Source organism: Symphalangus syndactylus, chromosome 3, assembly GCF_028878055.3.
Source record: "Symphalangus syndactylus isolate Jambi chromosome 3, NHGRI_mSymSyn1-v2.1_pri, whole genome shotgun sequence".
Classification (NCBI taxonomy): Eukaryota; Metazoa; Chordata; class Mammalia; order Primates; family Hylobatidae; genus Symphalangus; species Symphalangus syndactylus.
The window spans coordinates 14,938,654-14,957,634 of NC_072425.2; the positions used below are offsets into that span (position 1 = coordinate 14,938,654).

General features: G+C 48.4%; 1 protein-coding gene across 17 annotated transcripts in view; it reads right to left on the minus strand.

Annotated features, from left to right (window-relative positions):
- USP20 (ubiquitin specific peptidase 20) overlaps positions 1–18,937 on the minus strand; it is a 45,209-nt gene extending 26,272 nt beyond the window's left edge. For 3 of the 17 annotated variants that reach the window (XR_010119923.1, XM_055270711.2, XM_063635780.1), the window contains exons 1-3: positions 18,837–18,920; positions 6,824–6,935; positions 3,493–3,589 (exon numbers count right to left, since the gene is read on the minus strand). Coding sequence is in view for 16 of the 17 variants with exons in the window: in XM_055270711.2 (XP_055126686.1) it covers positions 3,493–3,573 (81 nt within the window). In the remaining variant the exon portion in view is untranslated. Of the gene's footprint in view, positions 1–3,492; positions 3,590–6,823; positions 6,936–18,173; positions 18,448–18,714 lie in introns of all 17 variants that reach the window. The other 14 variants (XM_063635784.1, XM_063635775.1, XM_063635787.1 and 11 more) reach the window with 13 other exon arrangements.
- Between the last annotated feature and the right edge of the window lie 44 nt (positions 18,938–18,981).

Below are 18,981 nucleotides of genomic sequence, written 5' to 3' on the forward strand. Positions count from 1 at the left end.
TTATACTTTACTGTTTGAATTCTATCTTGTGCCTGTAAAAACATTTTCAAATCAACATTTTATGATTTTAGTGTCTATAACCTAATCTTGGAAAACAAAATCATGTAAGAGACTCGTTAACATGCTCTCTTCCCACCCCCTCTACTCTTCCTTTCTTGCACTGAATTATTTCAGCCTTTCTTCCCATTAGACAAGGGCTCCATGAAAGAGGGATGGTCTGTTTTGCCTACCGCTGTGAGTTCACAGGGCCTGGTATAAATAAAGAGTTCACTAGACCTGGCAAACCCCAGGAAACGCCCAGATTTCTGGTGGTCTGCTCCGTGTCTATCGGAATCCTTTCTGTCCTCCTTGCTTTAATAATGGGATGCATGGATTTTAACTGAACACACAGCTAGCCTGCTGCAGATGATGTTTTCCAGCTTCCACCATGATCACGTGGCTCAGTTCTAGTCAAACTAGCAGAAACGATGTGTGCCACTTCTGCGCTGTGTGCTACCCTTGCTCCTTCTCCTCTTACCATTGGCTGGAATGTGGATGTGATGGCAGGAGCTGAAGCAACCACCTTGGACTCAGGATTAGAGCCACATGTTGAGAATGGCAGAGCTACCCTACCAGTCCTACCTACCTGTGGTCTGTTCTATGCGAGAAAAGAAACTTCTTTTTTTTTTTTTTTTTTGAGATGGAGTCTCGCTCTGTCACCCAGGCTGGAGTGCAGTGGCGCAATCTCGGCTCATTGCAAGCTCCACCTCCTGGGTTTACGCCATTCTCCTGCCTCAGCCTCCCAAGTAGCTGGGACTACAGGCACCCACCACCTCGCCCAGCTAATTTTTTGTATTTTTAGTAGAGACAGGATTTCACCATGTTAGCCAGGATGGCCTCGATCTCCTGACCTCATGATCCACCTGCCTTGGCCTCCCAAAGTGCTGGGATTACAGGCGTGAGCCACCGCGCCCAGCCCACTGAGTTCTTTACCCACTGCTCACATAATCCTCTCCAGTCTCTGTAGCAGGGCCCAGCAACATCCCCCTTTCACTGATGAGAAACCGGGACTCAGAGAGGTCACACCCTTGTCACAGAGCAAGGTCAGCAGGTGAAGCCAATGAGCCTGGATCCCAGTGCAGCAAGGTCACAAACCTCCCACCAAGAAAGCCTGGCTTCCCCCAGGGTGGCCATGTCAGCTCCCAGGCCTCCATGGCCTCCTTCTCATTGTCACTACACCCAGATTCCAGCTGTGTTTGTAAAAAGCCTGAACATGGGGTTGAAGTGAAGCAGTTTGTCCCATACGATGAAGCTGACATCTGCACTCTGTGGTTTAAGGTCTCTCACAGAGGATGCTGTGGGTGCCAGGAGATCACTCTGCTTAGCAGACTCAAAACCACAGCCCCAAACCTTCCTGAATTTGTCATCTCTCTCGTGATTTTTTGACTTCACAGCTCACCCTCCTCTTCCCAGGTTTTTTTTTCCATTTCAGTTATTTCATTTATAGAAGTGTCGAATGCTTGCTCTAACAATTCAGATGACATCTACATGCTGTGGATGATATGAAATACTTCCCTCTGTACATTCTTCTTACATAAAACATGTATGCCTGGATCTTGAGGGGGTGATTTTTAGTAAAAATAAGATCATGCAATACATATTTCTCTGTAATGTGCCTGTGTCTCCTTTGAGGGTCACCCAAGTCTGTACATGAAGACTTCATTCCTCTGTGATAACTGCACACTCTGGACACACCATAATTGATTCACTCATTCCTTTCTTGAGGAATATTCAGGCGCCACCAGTTTTTCCCTTTTACAAATAACGCTCAATAAATACTGCTGTATCATATGTTTATAACTGGTGATTACATTTCTACTGGATAAATTCCCAGAAGCAGAATTGTTTCCCTAAAAGTTACGGTAATTCCCAGCCCTACCACAACATGAGTGGCCCATTTTCTCCGTAACTGTCAGCTATGAATGGGATCAGTCTCTTTCTGCCCATCTGCAAAACGGTATCATCCTATTTCATTAACAATATCCATAAGCATGAGAGTGAAGTCAGCCATCTTTTTCCGAAAGTTTCTTGTCATTTCTACCTCTTTTACTGGGAAGGACCGGCTCATATCCTTGCTCTTTCTGAGTATTTTAGAACGGTGTTGGTTTTATTTTGTAACTTTCTGGATACCCAGAGAGGAGCTGAAGTCGTGATCTCTGACACACAGGCCCAGAGCACCCCAGACAAGCCCAGTCTCTGCTCTAGAGGCACTAACAGGCTTCTGAACGGCTGCCAGTCCCAGTGCAAACCTTCTTGTGCTCCGCCTCTCTTCTCCCACCTGCTTCATCCCCTCCCTGCTCTCAGATTCCCTAAGAAGCGGAGAGAAACCCAGCATCAGACAGTGCAAACATATCCGGGCCTCACTCTGCCCCATTTCATGCTGCAAGAGGCAAAATCACTTCAAAAGCAGCTATAGACACATAGACACTATGAAGAACCGCTCCCATGCCAGGCCCCATGACAAAACCAGCTCAGGCCAAAGGCCACCAAGGACCTGCTGGTGCAGTGAGGCCAGGCGACCAGCATTAGGTGCCAATATGCCCAGGAATCCCACTCCTGAGAACATGTCTGCATGCAGCTCTGCCCATGGATGCAATGACTTTTCTACAAGGCCATTCATCGCAGCATCGTGTGTATCGGCAAGAGGCTGCAAAGGGTCCAGGTGTCTACCCAGAGAGCATCAGTCACTGTGGCCACATGATGAAATATGATGCAGCTTCAAGGTAACAAATGAGAAAGCTGTCTCTATGCACAGACGTCCAAAGAGCTTCAAGATACACTGTCATGTGAATAAAGCAAGTTATGAAACAGAGAGGATCGTATACCATCTTTTATGTAAGAAAGGGCAAAACTTAAAATGAGTTTATCTGCTTGTATTCACATAAAGAAACTGAAAAGATACAAAAGAGAGTAAGTGCTTACCCGAGGGTGGGCTGGGGAGGGGGGGCACAGGGGTGAGAGAAGGACTTCTTGACATTTATCTTTTTATAGTGTTTCATTTGTAACCATGTTCAAGTATTACCTTTTCAAAAATTTTCATTTAACAACACCAAAAGGATGGCAACACATCCTCCTACTCTGAGAAGAGGCCCAGCTTCCTGCTCAGGCCTCCCTGAGCCCTCCTGGAGCCATATGTGTAAAAACGCTCCTGGACTTGGAAAGCAGCATTCATTCCCTGCCTTGGAGAGGCTCTGTGCACCGGCCCCAACAGCTAATGGACAGAGAGCATTAGTGGTTCCCAAATGGCCTTGTCTAAACTATACTTAATGGCTATTAGGACAGAGCCTCCGGAAGGTGGCCTCCCAAGCAGATGCCAGCATTTCCATTTACACAGAAGGCTGAGCAGAGACTGACAAAGGAACCAGTTTTTCCCACTGCTTCAGAAATGTCCACACCCCAGGAAAGAGGCGGCCCTGGGTGTGGGCCCTGGCCCCGTAAGGTCTGACCCTTTACCTTAGATTTGAGCAGCAAGTCCTCTTTGGTCACCTCCCCTATGGAGTCAAGGTGAGGGCAAAGGTCCCTGGAGTCCCCCATCCTGGCCTGGGCTCACCTATGAGAAGACACAAGCAATCCTGAGTTAATGGCAGCCAGTGCTGGCAGGAGGTGGGGCAGTGAGTGGTTAAGTACATGACTTTGGCCTTGAGTCCTGGTCTGCCACAAACCACCTGGTAAGCCGGGGAAGTTGCTTAACCTCTCTGAGCATCACTTTCCTTATCTAAGAAGATAACATCACTCCTAGGTCACGGAGACAATGTCTGTCAAATGCCTGGTGAAGTCCCTGATGTAGGGAAAGCCCATGGCAGGTGACAGGTATCGTGATCAGAATTATTGGTAGGGAAGACACGGGAGTCTTGCCTGCATGCAGGGAGCTGCACACCAGACAATCTAAAACCACAGATGTTTTGTTAGAGGAGGCCAAATCCATGTCCATCCAAGGATACAGGCAGAGGAGGGGCAGTGTAGAAAGGCTGGGTTTCAAAAAGGCGAGCAGCAGATGTTGACACTGGTGTTCTCAAGAGCCTCTGGGAGGCCAAGTTCTGGCAGACCACTTATCTGGGAGCCCCCCACGGAGTGAAGTTTGAACACCAGACCACCATGGGAGCAGGCCACGCAGTACTGCCTCCAGAGAATGTCTTTTGAGGGTAGGGAGAAAGTCAGAGAGAAAGGCAGGAGAACAACCTAGAAAGTAGTCTGGAACTGTGTTTGCCAAAACATCAACAGTGGTGCAGCTGGGTGATGGGTTTCAAGAGATGAAAAAAAAAAGCTCTGTTGCTTTTGTTTAACTGATACATGTTCATCATAAAAACAAAACTGAAACAAGAAAGCACAAAGTAAAATAAATCACTGATAACAAGTAGCAAACATCTTTCCCAACATTCTTCTGCGTTTCTTTCTCTTTTAAATCAGGGGTATAAAAACATATCTGTCTTAGAAAATAAATGCTTCCCTCAAGAGAGCACCTTGGTGAAGACGAACAGCTCTGTATCTTGAGTGTGGGGTGGTTACATGGATCTACACGTGTGTTAAAAGTGCAAAGAACTGAACACACGAGTGCCTACAGAACTAGTGAAATCTGAATAAGCTCCATGGATTATGCCAATGTCACTTTACTGATTGTACTACAGACATACTAAGATGTATTATTAGCTGGGATGCTGGTGCATGCCTGTAGTCCCAGCTACTCGAGAGGCTGAGGTAGGAGATCATGTGAGCCCAGGAGTTCAAGGCTGCAGTGAGCCGTGACCATGCCACTGCACTCCAGCCTGGGTGACAGAGCAAGACCACGTCTCAAAAAAAAACAAACAAACAAAAAGTATGTGTTACTCTTACCATTAGGAGAAACTGGGTGAAGGTACAAAGGACCTTAGGGTACATTTTTTGCAACTGCCTGTGAATCTATAATTATTTCAAAAGAAAACATTTAAAAATGAGTAACTAAATAAATGCTTCACCTCTACGGTATTTTAGCAGAATCAAATCCAGGAATCTGACTGCTGATTATAGCTTCAAACTGTTGCCAAATAAGGTCCAAACCAACCAAAGATGTAACTGGAGCTAAGATTGCTTTAACCAAAGGCAGAAGCCTCTGTGACTGCATGAGTCTTAAAAACAAAACAAAAGACCGGGTGCAGTGGCTCATGCCTGTAATCCTAGCACTTTGGGAGGCTGAGGCGGGCAGATCACCTGAGGTCAGGAGATCGAGACCAACCCTACCAACATGGAGAAACCCCATCTCTACTAAAAATACAAAATTAGCCGGGCGTGGCGCACATGCCTATAATCCCAGCTACTCAGGAGGCTGAGACAGGAGAATTGCTTGAACCCAGGAGGCGGAGGTTGTGGTGAGCCAAGATCGTGCCATTGAATTGCAGCCTGGGCAACAAGAGCGAGACTCCATCCCAAAAAACACACACACACACACACAAAAGCAAAAAACAAAGGCAGAAGCCGCATGTGTGCCCACCTGATCTGAGAGGTGGACCCCCAGACTCCTCCTTACGTGGCCCTCCCTGTCCCAAATGGTCAGCCGGGGTCAACTGGCCAAATTCTCATTCAGAACATGAGTTACTAGCACTCATGAGGTGTCAGATACTAAGCTAAGTGCTTTTTGTGCATTTGTTTATGAAAAACTCTCCCAGCAATCGTTGAGGCAGCTGTGATTAGCCCCATTTCACAGACTAAGGAACAGACGCTCCTTCTTGTCTAAGGTCTCACAGGAATGTTGGCGCTAGAGCTGAACCTCAAGTTGGTCAGATCCTAAGGGCCCGCTCAGTTGCTTTCTAACTTATAGAAAATGTAAATGTGAAAAGCAGGCAGAACTTACTGTCACATTAAAGATGAGCATAAAGAAAAAAAAGAAAAAAAACAAAGTAGACCCGGTCGAGCGCGGTGGCTCACGCTTGTAATCCCAGCACTTTGGGAGGCCGAGGCGGGCGGATCATGAGGTCAGGAGATCGAGACCATGGTGAAACCCCGTCTCTACTAAAAATACAAAAAAATTAGCTGGGCGTGGTGGCGGGCGCCTGTAGTCCCAGCTACTCAGAGAGGCTGAGGCAGGAGAATGGCGTGAACCCGGGAGGCGGAGCTTGCAGTGAGCTGAGATTGCGCCACTGCACTCCAGCCTGGGTGACAGAGCGAGACTCCATCTCAAAAAAAAAAAAAAAAAAAAAAAAAAAAACCAAGTAGACCCAACTATATAACGCACTTCCATGTTTCCATGTACCTAGACTCATCAATTAACAACCCATAGCCAATCTTGCTTCATCTCAACCTCCTGCTTCCTCTTGCTTTTGTATCAAGTCCCAGACACACAGGCGATCATATTCCATCTGTATTTTTCTAAGAGATAAGGACTTAAAAAAAAAAAAAACCCCATAATCACAATTCCATTCTTTCATCTAAAGAGAAAAATCCGGCCGGGCGCGGTGGCTCACGCTTGTAATCCCAGCACTTTGGGAGGCCGAGGCGGGCGGATCACGAGGTCAGGAGATCGAGACCACGGTGAAACCCCGTCTCTACTAAAAATACTAAAAAAAAAAAAAATTAGCCGGGCGTGGTGGCGGGCGCCTGTAGTCCCAGCTACTCGGAGAGGCTGAGGCAGGAGAATGGCGTGAACCTGGGAGGCGGAGCTTGCAGTGAGCCAAGATTGCACCACTGCACTCCAGCCTGGGCGACAGAGCGAGACTCCGTCTCAAAAAAAAAAAAAAAAAAAAAAAGAGAAAAATCCATGTGTCCTCTTCAGTCATGTTGAAGGGACCCACCTGAGAGGAGGCCATGGGCTTACCTCTGGGTGACACGAAGCCCACAGGAAGCGGCCAGCATTCGCATCCTTCGTTGACAGCTGACAGCAACAGGCTACAGGGGTCTGGAGTGAGTGGAGGCCTCTGGCAAGGAGCCTGGGGGATGAACCAGAGCATTTCACACAGTTCTGTTGTTATTACTTTTAAGACAGGGTCTTGCTCGCTTGCCCAGGCTGGAGTGCAGTGGCGTGATCACAGCTCACTGCAGCCTTGACCTTCTAGGCTCAAGCAATCCTCCCACCTCAACTTCCCAAGTAGCTGGGACTACAGGTGTGTACCACCACACCCAGCTAATTTATTTAAAATTGCTTGTAGAGATGGGGTCTTGCTTTATTGTCCAGGCTGGTCTTGAACTCCTGGGCTCAAGTAATCCTCCCACCTCGGGCCTCCCAAAGTGCTGAGATTATAGGCGTGAGCCACTGTGCCCAGACAGTTCCGTTATTTTAAAATCATTCTTAGCACCAACTAGAAGCTAAAAAGGGCCCAGCATTCCTCCTGGGAGGAATGAATTTCAGGATATTGGGGATGTCCACAGGCTAGAATACTCCCTGTGCAGCCACAGAGCAATACCACCACATCACTCCTGGGCCAGCTGGCCAAGGCTCAGGCAGAGCTGGCACACAGGGGCAGCCCCTCCTAGGGAGTGCTGGCCTCCACTAGTCACTGCTGAGGCATGACCTTGGTGCTCCCCAGGAGGAAACCTGCACAGGTCTGCTGGAGGGGTCTGCAGGGCCTCTCCTATTGTCCCATCAGGCTGCCACAGCTCATCAACCCTCTGGACAGGAAGGCCTAGCCCCCTCCACACATGCAACCAGGCCCCTCAGGTCATCCTTTGAGCTCTCAGGGATTTCCTGAGAACCCCCGACCCTCAAGTGTTCAGCAGGCCCAGGCTGCAGGCACAACTGAGCTCATCCACACATTGCCACTACCCACACTTCACTGGCAGGTCACAGTCTCCCAGATGTGGACAGCTCAAAGAGGGAGAGGCAGTTAGAAGCTACCATTTAAAATAGTCACATGACAATGACAGCTTCAAGATTCCAAATTCCAAACCTCCTCACTTGAAACCAGGTTTTTGTTTGTTTGTTTTGAGACAGAGTCTCGCTTTGTCTCCCAGGCTGGAGTACAGTGCCTCGATCTCAGCTCACTGCAAGCTCCACCTCCTGGGGTCACGCCATGCTCCTGCCTCAGCCTCCCAAGTAGCTGGGACTACAGGCGCCCGCCACCACGCCCGGCTAACTTTTTGTATTTTTAGTAGAGACGGGGTTTCACTGTGTTAGCCAGGATGGTCTCGATCTCCTGACCTTGTGATCCGCCCGCCTCGGCCTCTCAAAGTGCTGGGATTACACGCGTAAGCCACTGCGCCTGGCCAAAGCCAGGCTTTTTAGTTTTCTTCATTGTTTCTGCTGAGGCCATGTGCCCTGAGTTGGCACTAGTCCTACACTATTTTAAGCTGCAGTGGTGTGAGTTTTGCTAGCATCTTTGGTATGTAATCATCTCTCCAGTCGGGTGGCTGGGGAGGGAGTGGGCAGGTTATAACTTGGACCATTCTTTTTTTTTTTTTTTTTTTTTTTGAGATAGTCTCACTCCGCCACTCAGGCTGGAGTACAGTGGCGTGATCTTGGCTCACTGCAACTTCTGCCTCCCGGGTTCATGGGATTCTCCTGCCTCAGCGTCCCGAGTAGCTGGGATTACAGGTGTGTGTGCCACTATGCCCGGCTAATTTAACAGGCTCACTCTTGATTTGCAAGTGCAATTGGACTTACGTTCTTGCAACTTCAGAGAGAAAAATCAGCCCTGTGGCTAACAGCCCTCAATGTATTCTCACCACTCCCATTTTACAGATGAAGAAACAGAATTGGAACTTAAGTAACTCAGGAACTTGGCAGAGGTCAATCACCTGGCTAGTTTTTTTTGTTTAGTTTTGCTTGAGATGGAGTTTCGCTCTTGTTGCCCAGGCTGGAGTGCAATGGTGCAATCTCAGCTCACCGCAACCCCCACCTCCCGGGTTCAAGCAATTCTCTTTTTTTTTTTTTTTTTTTTTTTGAGACGGAGTCTCGCTCTTTCACCCAGGCTGGAGTGCAGTGGCGCGATCTCGGCTCACTGCAAGCTCCCCGCCTCCCGGGTTCACGCCATTCTCCTGCCTCAGCCTCTCCGAGTAGCTGGGACTACAGGCGCCCGCCACCACGCCCGGCTAATTTTTTGTATTTTTAGTAGAGACGGGGTTTCACTGTGGTCTCGATCTCCTGACCTCGTGATCCGCCCGCCTCGGCCTCCCAAAGTGCTGGGATTACAAACGTGAGCCACCGCGCCCGGCCTCAAGCAATTCTCTTGCCTCAGCCTCTTGAGTAGCTGGGATTACAGGCACGCGCCACCATGCCCAGCTAATTTTATATTTTTAGTAGAGACGGAGTTTCTCCATGTTGGTCAGGCTGGTCTCAAACTCCTGACCTCAGGTGATCTGCCTGCCTCAGCCTCCCAAAGTGCTGGGATTACAGGCGTGAGACACCGTGCTGGGCCCACCTGGCTAGTTTGTAACAGGTGTGGCCCTGATCAGATCTGTGTGGTGCAGTCTTGCTCTAAATCATGAGTCAGATTTAGAGAAGCATTAAGCTGAGCAAAAAAAAAAAAACAGATACAAAAACACATATATCGTATGATTCTATTTATATAAAATTCCAAGACAGACAAAACTAACCTATGATGATAGAAACTGGATCAGTGATTGCCTGGGGCAAAGGGTAGAGCTATGTTGCAGACAAGAAGGAACTTTCTGTGATGTTGGAATGTTCTAGATCTTGTCTGGTGTGGGGTTTAATCAAGTGTATACACCTGTCAAATCGTGTGCACTGTATCTTTAAAGTGCGTGCATTTTATTATATGTAAATTATACCTCAATAAAGTTGATTAAAAGCATTTTAAATCAGAATGAGGCCGGGCACAGTGGCTCACACCTGTAATCCCAGCACTTTGGGAGGCTGAGGTGGGCAGATCACAAGATCAGGAGTTGGAGATCAGCCTGGCCAACATGGTGAAACCCTGTCCCTACTAAAAATGCAAAAATTAGCTGAGTGTGGTGGGAGGCGCCTGTAATTCCAGCTACTCAGGAGGCTGAGGCGGAAGAATCACTTGAACCTGGGAGGCGGAGGCTGCAGTGAGCTGAGATCGCACCGCTGCACTCCAGCCTAGGCGACAGAGCAAGACTCCATCCAAAAAAAAAAAAAAAAAAGGGTTGGCTGTTGGCAAGGGTGTGGATAAATTGGAGCCCTGCGCACTGCTGGTGGGAATGTGAAATGGTGCTGCTGCAGAATGCAGTATGGCGGTTCCTCAAGAACTGTAAAATAGTACCACACAATTGCGCAATCCACATCTGGGTATACACCCAAATGCAACAAAAGCGGCAACTCAAAGAAATATTTGTGCACCCATGTTCATAGCTGCATTATGCGCAACAGCCAAAAGACAATGCAAACCAAGTGCCCATCAATAGACAAAATATGATATATCCATACAATGAAATATGATTCAGCCTAAAAAGGGAAATTTTGACACATGCTACAACATGAACCCTAAAGACACCTGCTCAGTAAAACAAGTCAGGCTGGGTGCGGTGGTTCATGCCTGCAATCCCAACACTTTGTGGGGCTGAGGCAGGTGGATCACTTGAGGTCAGGAGTTCGAGACCAGCCTGACCAACATGGTGAAACCTCGTTTCTACTAAAAATACAAAAATCAGCCGGGCGTGCTGGTGGGAGCCTGTATTCTCAGCTAGTAGGGAGGCTGAGGCAGGAGAATAGCTTGAACCCGGGAGGCAGAGGTTGCAGTGAGCCAAGATCGCGCCATTGCACTCCAGCCTGGGTGACAAGAGCAAAACTCCATCTCAAAAAAAAAACAAAAAAAAGACAGTAACTTCTCAAAATATTTGCTGAATGGCCCCAAAATACAAAGTTATAAAACACTATTAGGCCATGTTGGGTGGCTCATGCCTGTAATTCCAGCACTCTTGGAGGCTGAGGCAGGAGGACTGCTTGAGCCCAGGAGTTTGAGATCAGCCTGGGCAACATGGTGAAACCCCATCTCTACAAAAAATTTAAAAATTAGGTGGGCATGGTGGTGCACGCACCTGTAGTCCCAGCTACTTGGGAAGCTGAGATGAGAGGATGGCTTGAGCCCAGAAGTATGAGGCTGCAGTGAGCTATGATGGCACCACTGCATTCTAGCCTGGACAACAGGGCAAGACTCTGTCTCAAAAAAAAAAAAAAAAAAAAAAAAAAAAAAAAAAAATGGCTGGGCGCAGTGGCTCACGCCTGTAACCCCAGCACTTTGGGAGGCCGAGGCAGGCGGACTGTGAGGTCAGGAGATCAAGATCATCCTGGCTAAGATGGTGAAACCCCATTTCTACTAAAAAAAAAAATACAAAAAAATTGGCTAGGCGTGGTGGTGGACGCCTGTAGTCCCAGCTACTTGGGAAGCTGAGGCAGGAGAAAGGCATGAACCCAGGAGGCAGAGCTTGTACTGAGCTGAGATTGCGCCACTGCACTCCAGCCTGGGCGACAGAGCAAGACTCTGTCTCAAAAAAAACAAAACACAAAACAAAAACAAAATAAAACAAACCTATTATTATAGTAAACTCTTATTTTGGTGAAATAATGTGTTTTGGGCCTAGAGAAAGGATGCTATTATCATTTCTGGAGGATAGAGCCAAGTGATTTTTATTTCTTTTTTGCTTTTCTGCATTTTCTACAATGAACTTCTGTTGCCTTTTCTTCCTATACTTGCTTCCTGAATGACTGTGTTATAATCATTCTAATCTAATCATCTAATAAGGTCAGTCACAGTGGCTCACGCCTGTAATGCTAGTGCTTTTCGGAAGTTGAGGAGGGAGGATCCCTTAAGCTCAAGGCTGCAGTGAACTAGGATTGTGCCACTGCACTACAGCCTGGGCAACAGAGCAAGACCCCATCTCTACAATAAAACCAAAATCAAAAAACAACAAAAAATGCTTTTCCTCTCAGAAGTCCCCTCTCTCTCACTAGAGAGAGCTGTTTTCCTTTCTTTTTCTTTTGCCTGTTAAACCTCTACTCCTAAAAACAAAAGCAAACAAAAAAGAATACCTAAATTGGTTATTTTTAATGGTTTTTCAAGTTTCCAAAATAAGAAAACAAGAAAAGTGTGCATCTGGCTTCCTAGGTATGTTGCTCTTCCCCAAACTCCCGAGGGCACCATAGGGGACAGAGCCTCTGTTCCCTGGAGCTCTCCAGGTCCCTGTACCAGGCACTGCCCTGAGCCTACACAGAGTGGTTTTCAGAGAAGGGGTGGGAGCATCTGAGTGGTCCCAGAAGTCCCCAAAGCTGCTACCTGGATGCTCCTAAGCACACCTCTCCAGGTGACTCACATGGGCCAAGAGTGCCCTCAACACATGTTTTTTGTATTTTTATCTATTCATTTATTTAGAGACCAGGTTATGAGACTGGCTAATTTTTGTATTTTTGGTACAGACAGGGTTTTGCCGTGTTGCTCAAGCTGGTCTTGAACTCCTGGGCTCAAGCGATCTGCCCACCTCCACCTCCCAAAGTGCTGGGATTACACACATAAGCCACCATGACCGGCCCTCTCAATATTCATTTTTGCCTCATTTACCTCCATGTTGTATTCAAATTTTTCATCTTCTCCTACTTGTCCTGAAAATTTTAAAGGCATTTTTGTCTGGTTTTCATAAATTTGATATATACCTCCAGAGAAGCTGGAAACAGACATAGACATAAAATGAAATGAAAATCACCTGTAATCCTGCTGTACAGGAAAAAAATACGGTTACCTTTTTGGTTTTGGTAAGTCCTATCTACATGTACAAATATATAATTTTTTTTTTTTTTTGGAGACAGAGTCTCGCTCTGTCACCCAGGCTGGGGTGCAGTGGTGCGAGCTCGACTGAACGCACTCTCCACTTCGGGTTCAAGCCATCCTCCCACCTCAGCCTCCCGAGTAGCTGGGATTATAGGCACACACTACCACGCCTGGCTAATTTTGTATTTTTTGTAGACATGGGGTTTCGTCATGTTGCCCAAGCTGGTCTCAAACTCCTGAGCTCAACCAATCCGTCTGCCTGGGCCTCCCAAAGTGCTGGGATTACAGGCGTGAGCCACCACGCCCAACCAGATATATAAATTTTAAAAATAAACTGGAATATAACCAATAAATTTGTATACAGCTTTTTTTTTGGTTTATATATTTCTAATGTCAATAAATTTCTTTTCAGCTTCATTTCTAATAGGTGAATAATATTATACCACATATAATTTAAGCTATACAACCCCTAACTGAATTATTTATCCATCATAGGACATGGTATTTTTGTATTTTGTGTATGTGTGCTTTGCCATTATAAAGAAGGCACTGAGAAACATTTTGGAATATGAATCTTTTGTTTTGCTTTGTTTTGAGACAAGTCTCAATCTGTCACCCAGGCTGGAGTGCAATGGTGTGATCATGGTTCACTGCAGCCTCTACCTCCCTGGGCTCAGGTGATCCTCCTACCTCAGCCCCCCCAAGTAGCTAGGACTACAGGCATGCACTGCCAAGCCTGGCTAATTTTTAATTTTTCTTTTGTAGAGACAGGGTTTCGCCATGATGCCCAGATTGGTCTGGAACTCCCGGGTTCAAGCAATCTGCTTGCCTTGGACTCCCAAAGTACTGAGATTATAGGTGTGAGCCACCAGGAATGTGAATCTTTGACTAAATCTTTTTGTTTTGTTGTGCTTTTTTGAGGTCAACATGGTGAAACCCCATCTCTACTAAAAATACAAAAATTAGCCCGGCATGGTCGTGGGCACCTGTAGTCTCAGCTACTTGGGAGGCTGAGGCAGAAGAATCGCTTGAACCGGGGAGGCGGAGGTTGCAGTGAGCCGAGATCGTGCCACTGCACTCCAGCCTGAGTGACAAGAGAAAGACTCTGTCTTAAAAAAAAAAAAAAAAAAAAAAAAAAAAAGAAAAGAAAGTTTCTAAAGAAAAAAAAGAAAGTTTCTAGGGTGGCTGTTTCTCATCTCACAGAGGAAGAATGGAAGGTCCCAGACAGGAAGCAACACAGCAGGAAGCGAGCAGGTTGTGTCTGCTTTCCCCACTCTTTCCATCCCACCTGTGCCTCTGTGCAAATATATGGAGTGTGCACAGCAGGCATTTCATAAAGGCCAAAAGGGAAAGACACCTGTGCAGCTGAATGAACGTGCTCCCAGGTGCAGCCACGCAGAGTAGGACCTACTGTGCGACAAGTCAGCAAGGCGCAGGGTGTGCCCCACCCTCCTGGCCCACCAGAGCCTCCTCTCTTAGGGTAGGAGAGCACAGGATAGGAAGAGGAAGGTCTGAGACTTTTGGCAAAGAGCCCACCATTGCGGGCCCCAGGAGACCTCCAAGATGCTTCAGGCTCATAAAGGCAGCTTTCCTTCCCTGGGCCTCCAGGGAGGGGGAAAGTGCCACTCCACCCACAAGGGCAAAGCGGAGGGGCAAGGCCTGAGGAGGGGCAGGGGAGGGACCAGCCAGCACAGCCTGTGGGCCGAGGTGGGCAGCACATCTGGACCTGGCTGCCTCTGGTGCCTGTTACTCAAGGTTTTCCCAGAGGTCCTGGCTACATCCTCCTCCTCCCAGCGAGGAACCAGTCCCTCAGGATGGGGAAGGCGACACTTCTGGGCCTCCCATCCACACAACGATGCCCACAGTCCTGCCCATGCTGACCCCAACCACATTAGCCATCTCACACTCCCAGCTCTGCACAGGGTGTTTGCCTACCCCCTTCACATTCCCCTCTGGCCCTCACACACCCTTTCTCTCCTTCCTGCTGTCTTCACTCCATCTCCATACAACAGCATTCTCCCTAAGTCCCAGACACACCCACCCCTTCCCTCAACCCAGTCCTCACTCGGAGGCCACCATCCTCTGACTCTCGAAGCAGAGCCCTCAGGCCTCCCCGTGCCTCCGCACCTCCACAATCTCTGCTGCCCACACACTTCTGTGTCTCCTCATCGCCCTGCCCCCTGCCCCATGGCCCTGAATATTGGAACTGACACTAATATCTTAGCCTGGTGTTCTCACATGTGACCTCACTGGACCTTCACAACCACCCTGGGAGGTGGCAAGGTTCCAAACTAAATCCATCTCCATCACTAACAATGGAGACACCGAGGCTCAGAGAGGTGGAATAACTGGCTAAGGTCACACAGCTACTGAGCTGCAGAGCCAGAATTCGAACCCACGACTACCTGCCCTGAAGCCCATGCTCTGAACACTCAGCTCCACGATGTCACAAACAGCCCCGGCCAGCCTGGCATGGGGACGACCTTCACCTCCCCAAATCCAAACATGCGCACTCCAAGGAAGCTTCCTCACAAGAGCCTCTTCTGAGTCATTCTTCAGAGCATTTTTCTGCTCAGCTTAACTTCCTTCAGTCTAGGATATGACAGTATCTCCCTGCAGCCCAAAGCCTGCTACTGCCCTTTGCTCTGAGCTCTGTCCGGAAGAGTCCCTTAATTGGAGAAGGCATGGGTTTGGGGCTACCCTAGGCTGGAGCCAGTCACTGGCCCAGGTCATTAAAAGCCTCACACTCGGTGGTGAGTAAGCATGAGCAGAAACTCAGTCTCGAAGCTTAGACTAGAAACCTTAGAAAAAACTCACATTAGAGATGCGGAAACTAAGAACTAGGAAAATCATGATTTCTGGGGCCTGAAATCAGATCCTCTGTTTTCAGGCAGCGTGATCTGCAGCTGCCTTCCCCCATGCAATCTCAGAGTTTAAAGGGGTTTAGAAACCATGCATCTTCCCCTTAAGGCAGAACTCTGCTCTGTAAAAGCCCTATTGGGTTGTTCTCCAAACCCAGTTTGAGCAGTAGTTGATGATAAAAATCACCCTTTTCCCAGAGGGCAGCTCTAGTTGCTTCAAACCTAAGTCTTTATAATCAATGGAAATTGGCTCTCCTGAAATTCCTATTTATTGAGCCACGACTGCTCACTGGAGCCAAAGAGCACTGCCACTTTTCCAATCTTTAAATATTTGTTGTTGGCCAGGCACAGTGGCTCATACCTGTAATCCCAGCACTTTGGGAGGCTGAGGCGGGCAGATCACTCAAAGTCAGGAATTCAAGACCAGCCTGGCCAACATGGTGAAACCCCGTCTCTACTAAAAATACATAAATTAGCCAGGTGTGGTGGTGGGCGCCTGTAATCCCAGCTACTCAGGAGGCTGAGGCAGGAGAATTGCTTGAACCTGGGAGGCGGAGGTTGGAGTGAGCCAAGATCGCACCACTGCACTCCAGCCTAGGCGACTGAGTGAGAGTCCGTCTCAAAAAAAAAAAAAAAAAAAAAAAAATTGTTGTCAACATGCATAGCTTCTCCAAGTTTCCTCCTTCATGCTAATGAGAACTAGTTGGATGTTTGTCTTGCTAAGGTAAAAAGCTAAGAACAGCCTGGCTCTTTCATCACTGTTAAATACCCCACAATCAGGACTTGAGTTCAGGGTGTACACTCTACATAAAAGCTTTTGTAAAATAAAGTTCAAGCTTACAGACCCCTAAAACCACCAGGCAGCGACCGGAACCCAAGGCCTATCATTCAATCCACTGCTTTATCTGTCATGTTTCCAACCAAATCCCAAACCAGAATGCACTAATTTTAATTTGCAACTCAACCCTGCCACCCTCCCAGAGGTGATTCCCTTGCCTTGCTCTATTTTTTTCTTTTCCACAGCACTTACCATCTTCTAACACACTTTACATACTTTACTATGAGAACATACACCCAACTAATCAGGGATCTTTTGTCTCTTTTGCTCTGACTTATTTCAAGCACTTAGAACAGTGCCTGCTTCATATAGCAAATGCTAAGTATCTGTTGAACACATTGATCCAATAAATACATTTATTGGATGCTGACTATAGCTGGGCTGTGAACTGTATCACGTTGCTGGATCCCAAATCCACCCGGACATGAATGCTCCCTGAACCCTGAAACAAGCCGACATTTCATCTAGCTCCAGAAAAGAGCTAGGAAACCAACCAAAACCTAGGTTGAATCTGTACATTTTCTTTTTTTTTTTTTTTTTAAGTGAAAGCAAGTTTATTAAGAAAGTAAAGGAATTAAAGAGTGGCTACTCCACAGGTAGAGCATCCTGTACATTTTCTTAAAACAACTGAACTCCCAAACAAGACTAAGACCTTGGACTCATCTTTGAACTGCATAGGACCTGTATTTCTGGGAGGGTCCTTTTGAGAGACAGTCTCATCCTACCCTTAAAGGGGCCCAGTGAGACTTGGGCTGCAGTCTCTTCCCAAAGCCACTTACTGCCAGATTCACAGCTGCCACTTTTTCAGCATTCCTTTTGCTAAACAGCCCTCAATTAGAGCTGCCACAGCACAGGTGGTGGTTATCACTGGGTCCTCTGGCCTCATGGAGCAAGGGTGGGGGCAGCTTATCTGTACCCTGGGACTTCAGCTGAGGAGGAGGGCCCAGAAATGCCCTTGGCCTTCTTGCCTTTTCCTTAGTAGTGTCCAGTACCCCCTGATGGATGGGCTGCTTGATGGGCAGATTCAGAGCCACCTCTGAGAGCATGAGAGCTGCAGACGTTGACCCCCTGGACTCCTGCAGCAATTCCCAAGGAGCCTCTCCATCATCTGACAGGGACTCCGCATCCAGTGAGTGCATGTGCATCTAGGTTTGGCTGAACCAGTCTGCAGAGAGCAAGACTTCGAGACTTTAATATATGGCTTTTGACCGAAGATAAAAGGCTGGTGCAAGAAGTCCTGAGTCTACTATTTTTTCCAGCCCAAGGAAGAGAAGAACAATCTCAGTGGAGGCTGTTCTAGAGAAAACGTAAGGCATTCTAGAAATGCTGCCCTGCTTCGGAATGGTCTTCCAGAAAGGGGAACCCCAGACAGCCCCCATCGGTCCTTCCCCCTAGCCAATGAGATGTAACAGCAGCTGCAGCAGCAGCAAACATCTACTGCACTCTTACTGTGCCAGGCCCTGTGCAAACCGTGCGGCAGAGACTGACCTGCAACCAAGTCCTGTTCCACCTCCTAGCTGGGTAACTTGAGGCGCGCACTGCACCTCGGAGACTCCGCATTCTCATTTGTAAAACGAAAAACAATCTACCTCAAAGGACTGCCGGGAGAATTCAATGAGATTATGCTTTGCCCAGGGCCTGCCACATAGTAACTGCTTAATAAGAGGTAGTTCTCAAAAGTAAGGGATGACACTGAGAAAAGGAAAACTACTGTTACTTAAGGGGTTCTTAAAAGTCCTAGAAGCCATTATTTATGCATTTAGGTATTTCCTAAGCGTTTGCTGATACCTGTTTTTCAAATAAACTTCATCCTCACAGCATCTTCGGGGTGGAAGGGGCAGAGGGTAGAGCGACGGTAGACTTCCTGCCAAAGGAGGAAAACTAGACCCGTGAAGGTCCAGGGGGGTGGCCGGAAAGCACCGAGGAGGAGTCCCCTGGCTCAAACCCTCCTGCGTGGCTTTAAAACATCAGACGCGCCTCTCCTCGCGGAGAAGCTGGGGGCCATTATTTGTGAGGCAGTCGGCGCTGGGACTCCAATTCAGCACCGCAGGGAAGTGGTCATCTTTTGTTCCGAAAGAAAAAAACGCACGTCAGGGCTCAGAGCCCGAGGAAAGAAAAGTCAGCGCCCGAGACGCGAGACGCCACGCGGATGCTTTCAACGCTAGGTCAGGCCCCGGCAGAAATGAGAGGGTGGCGGCCCCGGTTCTGGAGAAGCCACGAGCCCCCAGGGGGCTCAGAGTGGGGTGCTGGGGCCCAGAGGCCCCCCTGGACACCGACCGGAGGAGGGGAGAGGGGCGGCGGCGGCCGGGGGATCCCGGGCTCCGCTCACCTGGCCGCTGCGTCTGGCGTACCTGGCGAGGCCAGGCCCTGTCAGCCCGGAGCCGGGCTGGGGTCGCCAATGCTCTGAGAGGCCCGGCCCACAGAAGCAGCCGGTGTCGGCCCGGAACTCACCTGCGCTCGCAACTGCGCCGCCGCCGCCTGTCAGTCAAGCGAGCCCCCTCTGAGGCGCCGCGCAGGGTTGTGGGGCCGTCTGGCGACGCCCCACCTCCTTCCCTCTGCCGTCCAATCGGAAGAGGCTGACGCCGGGAGAGGGGGC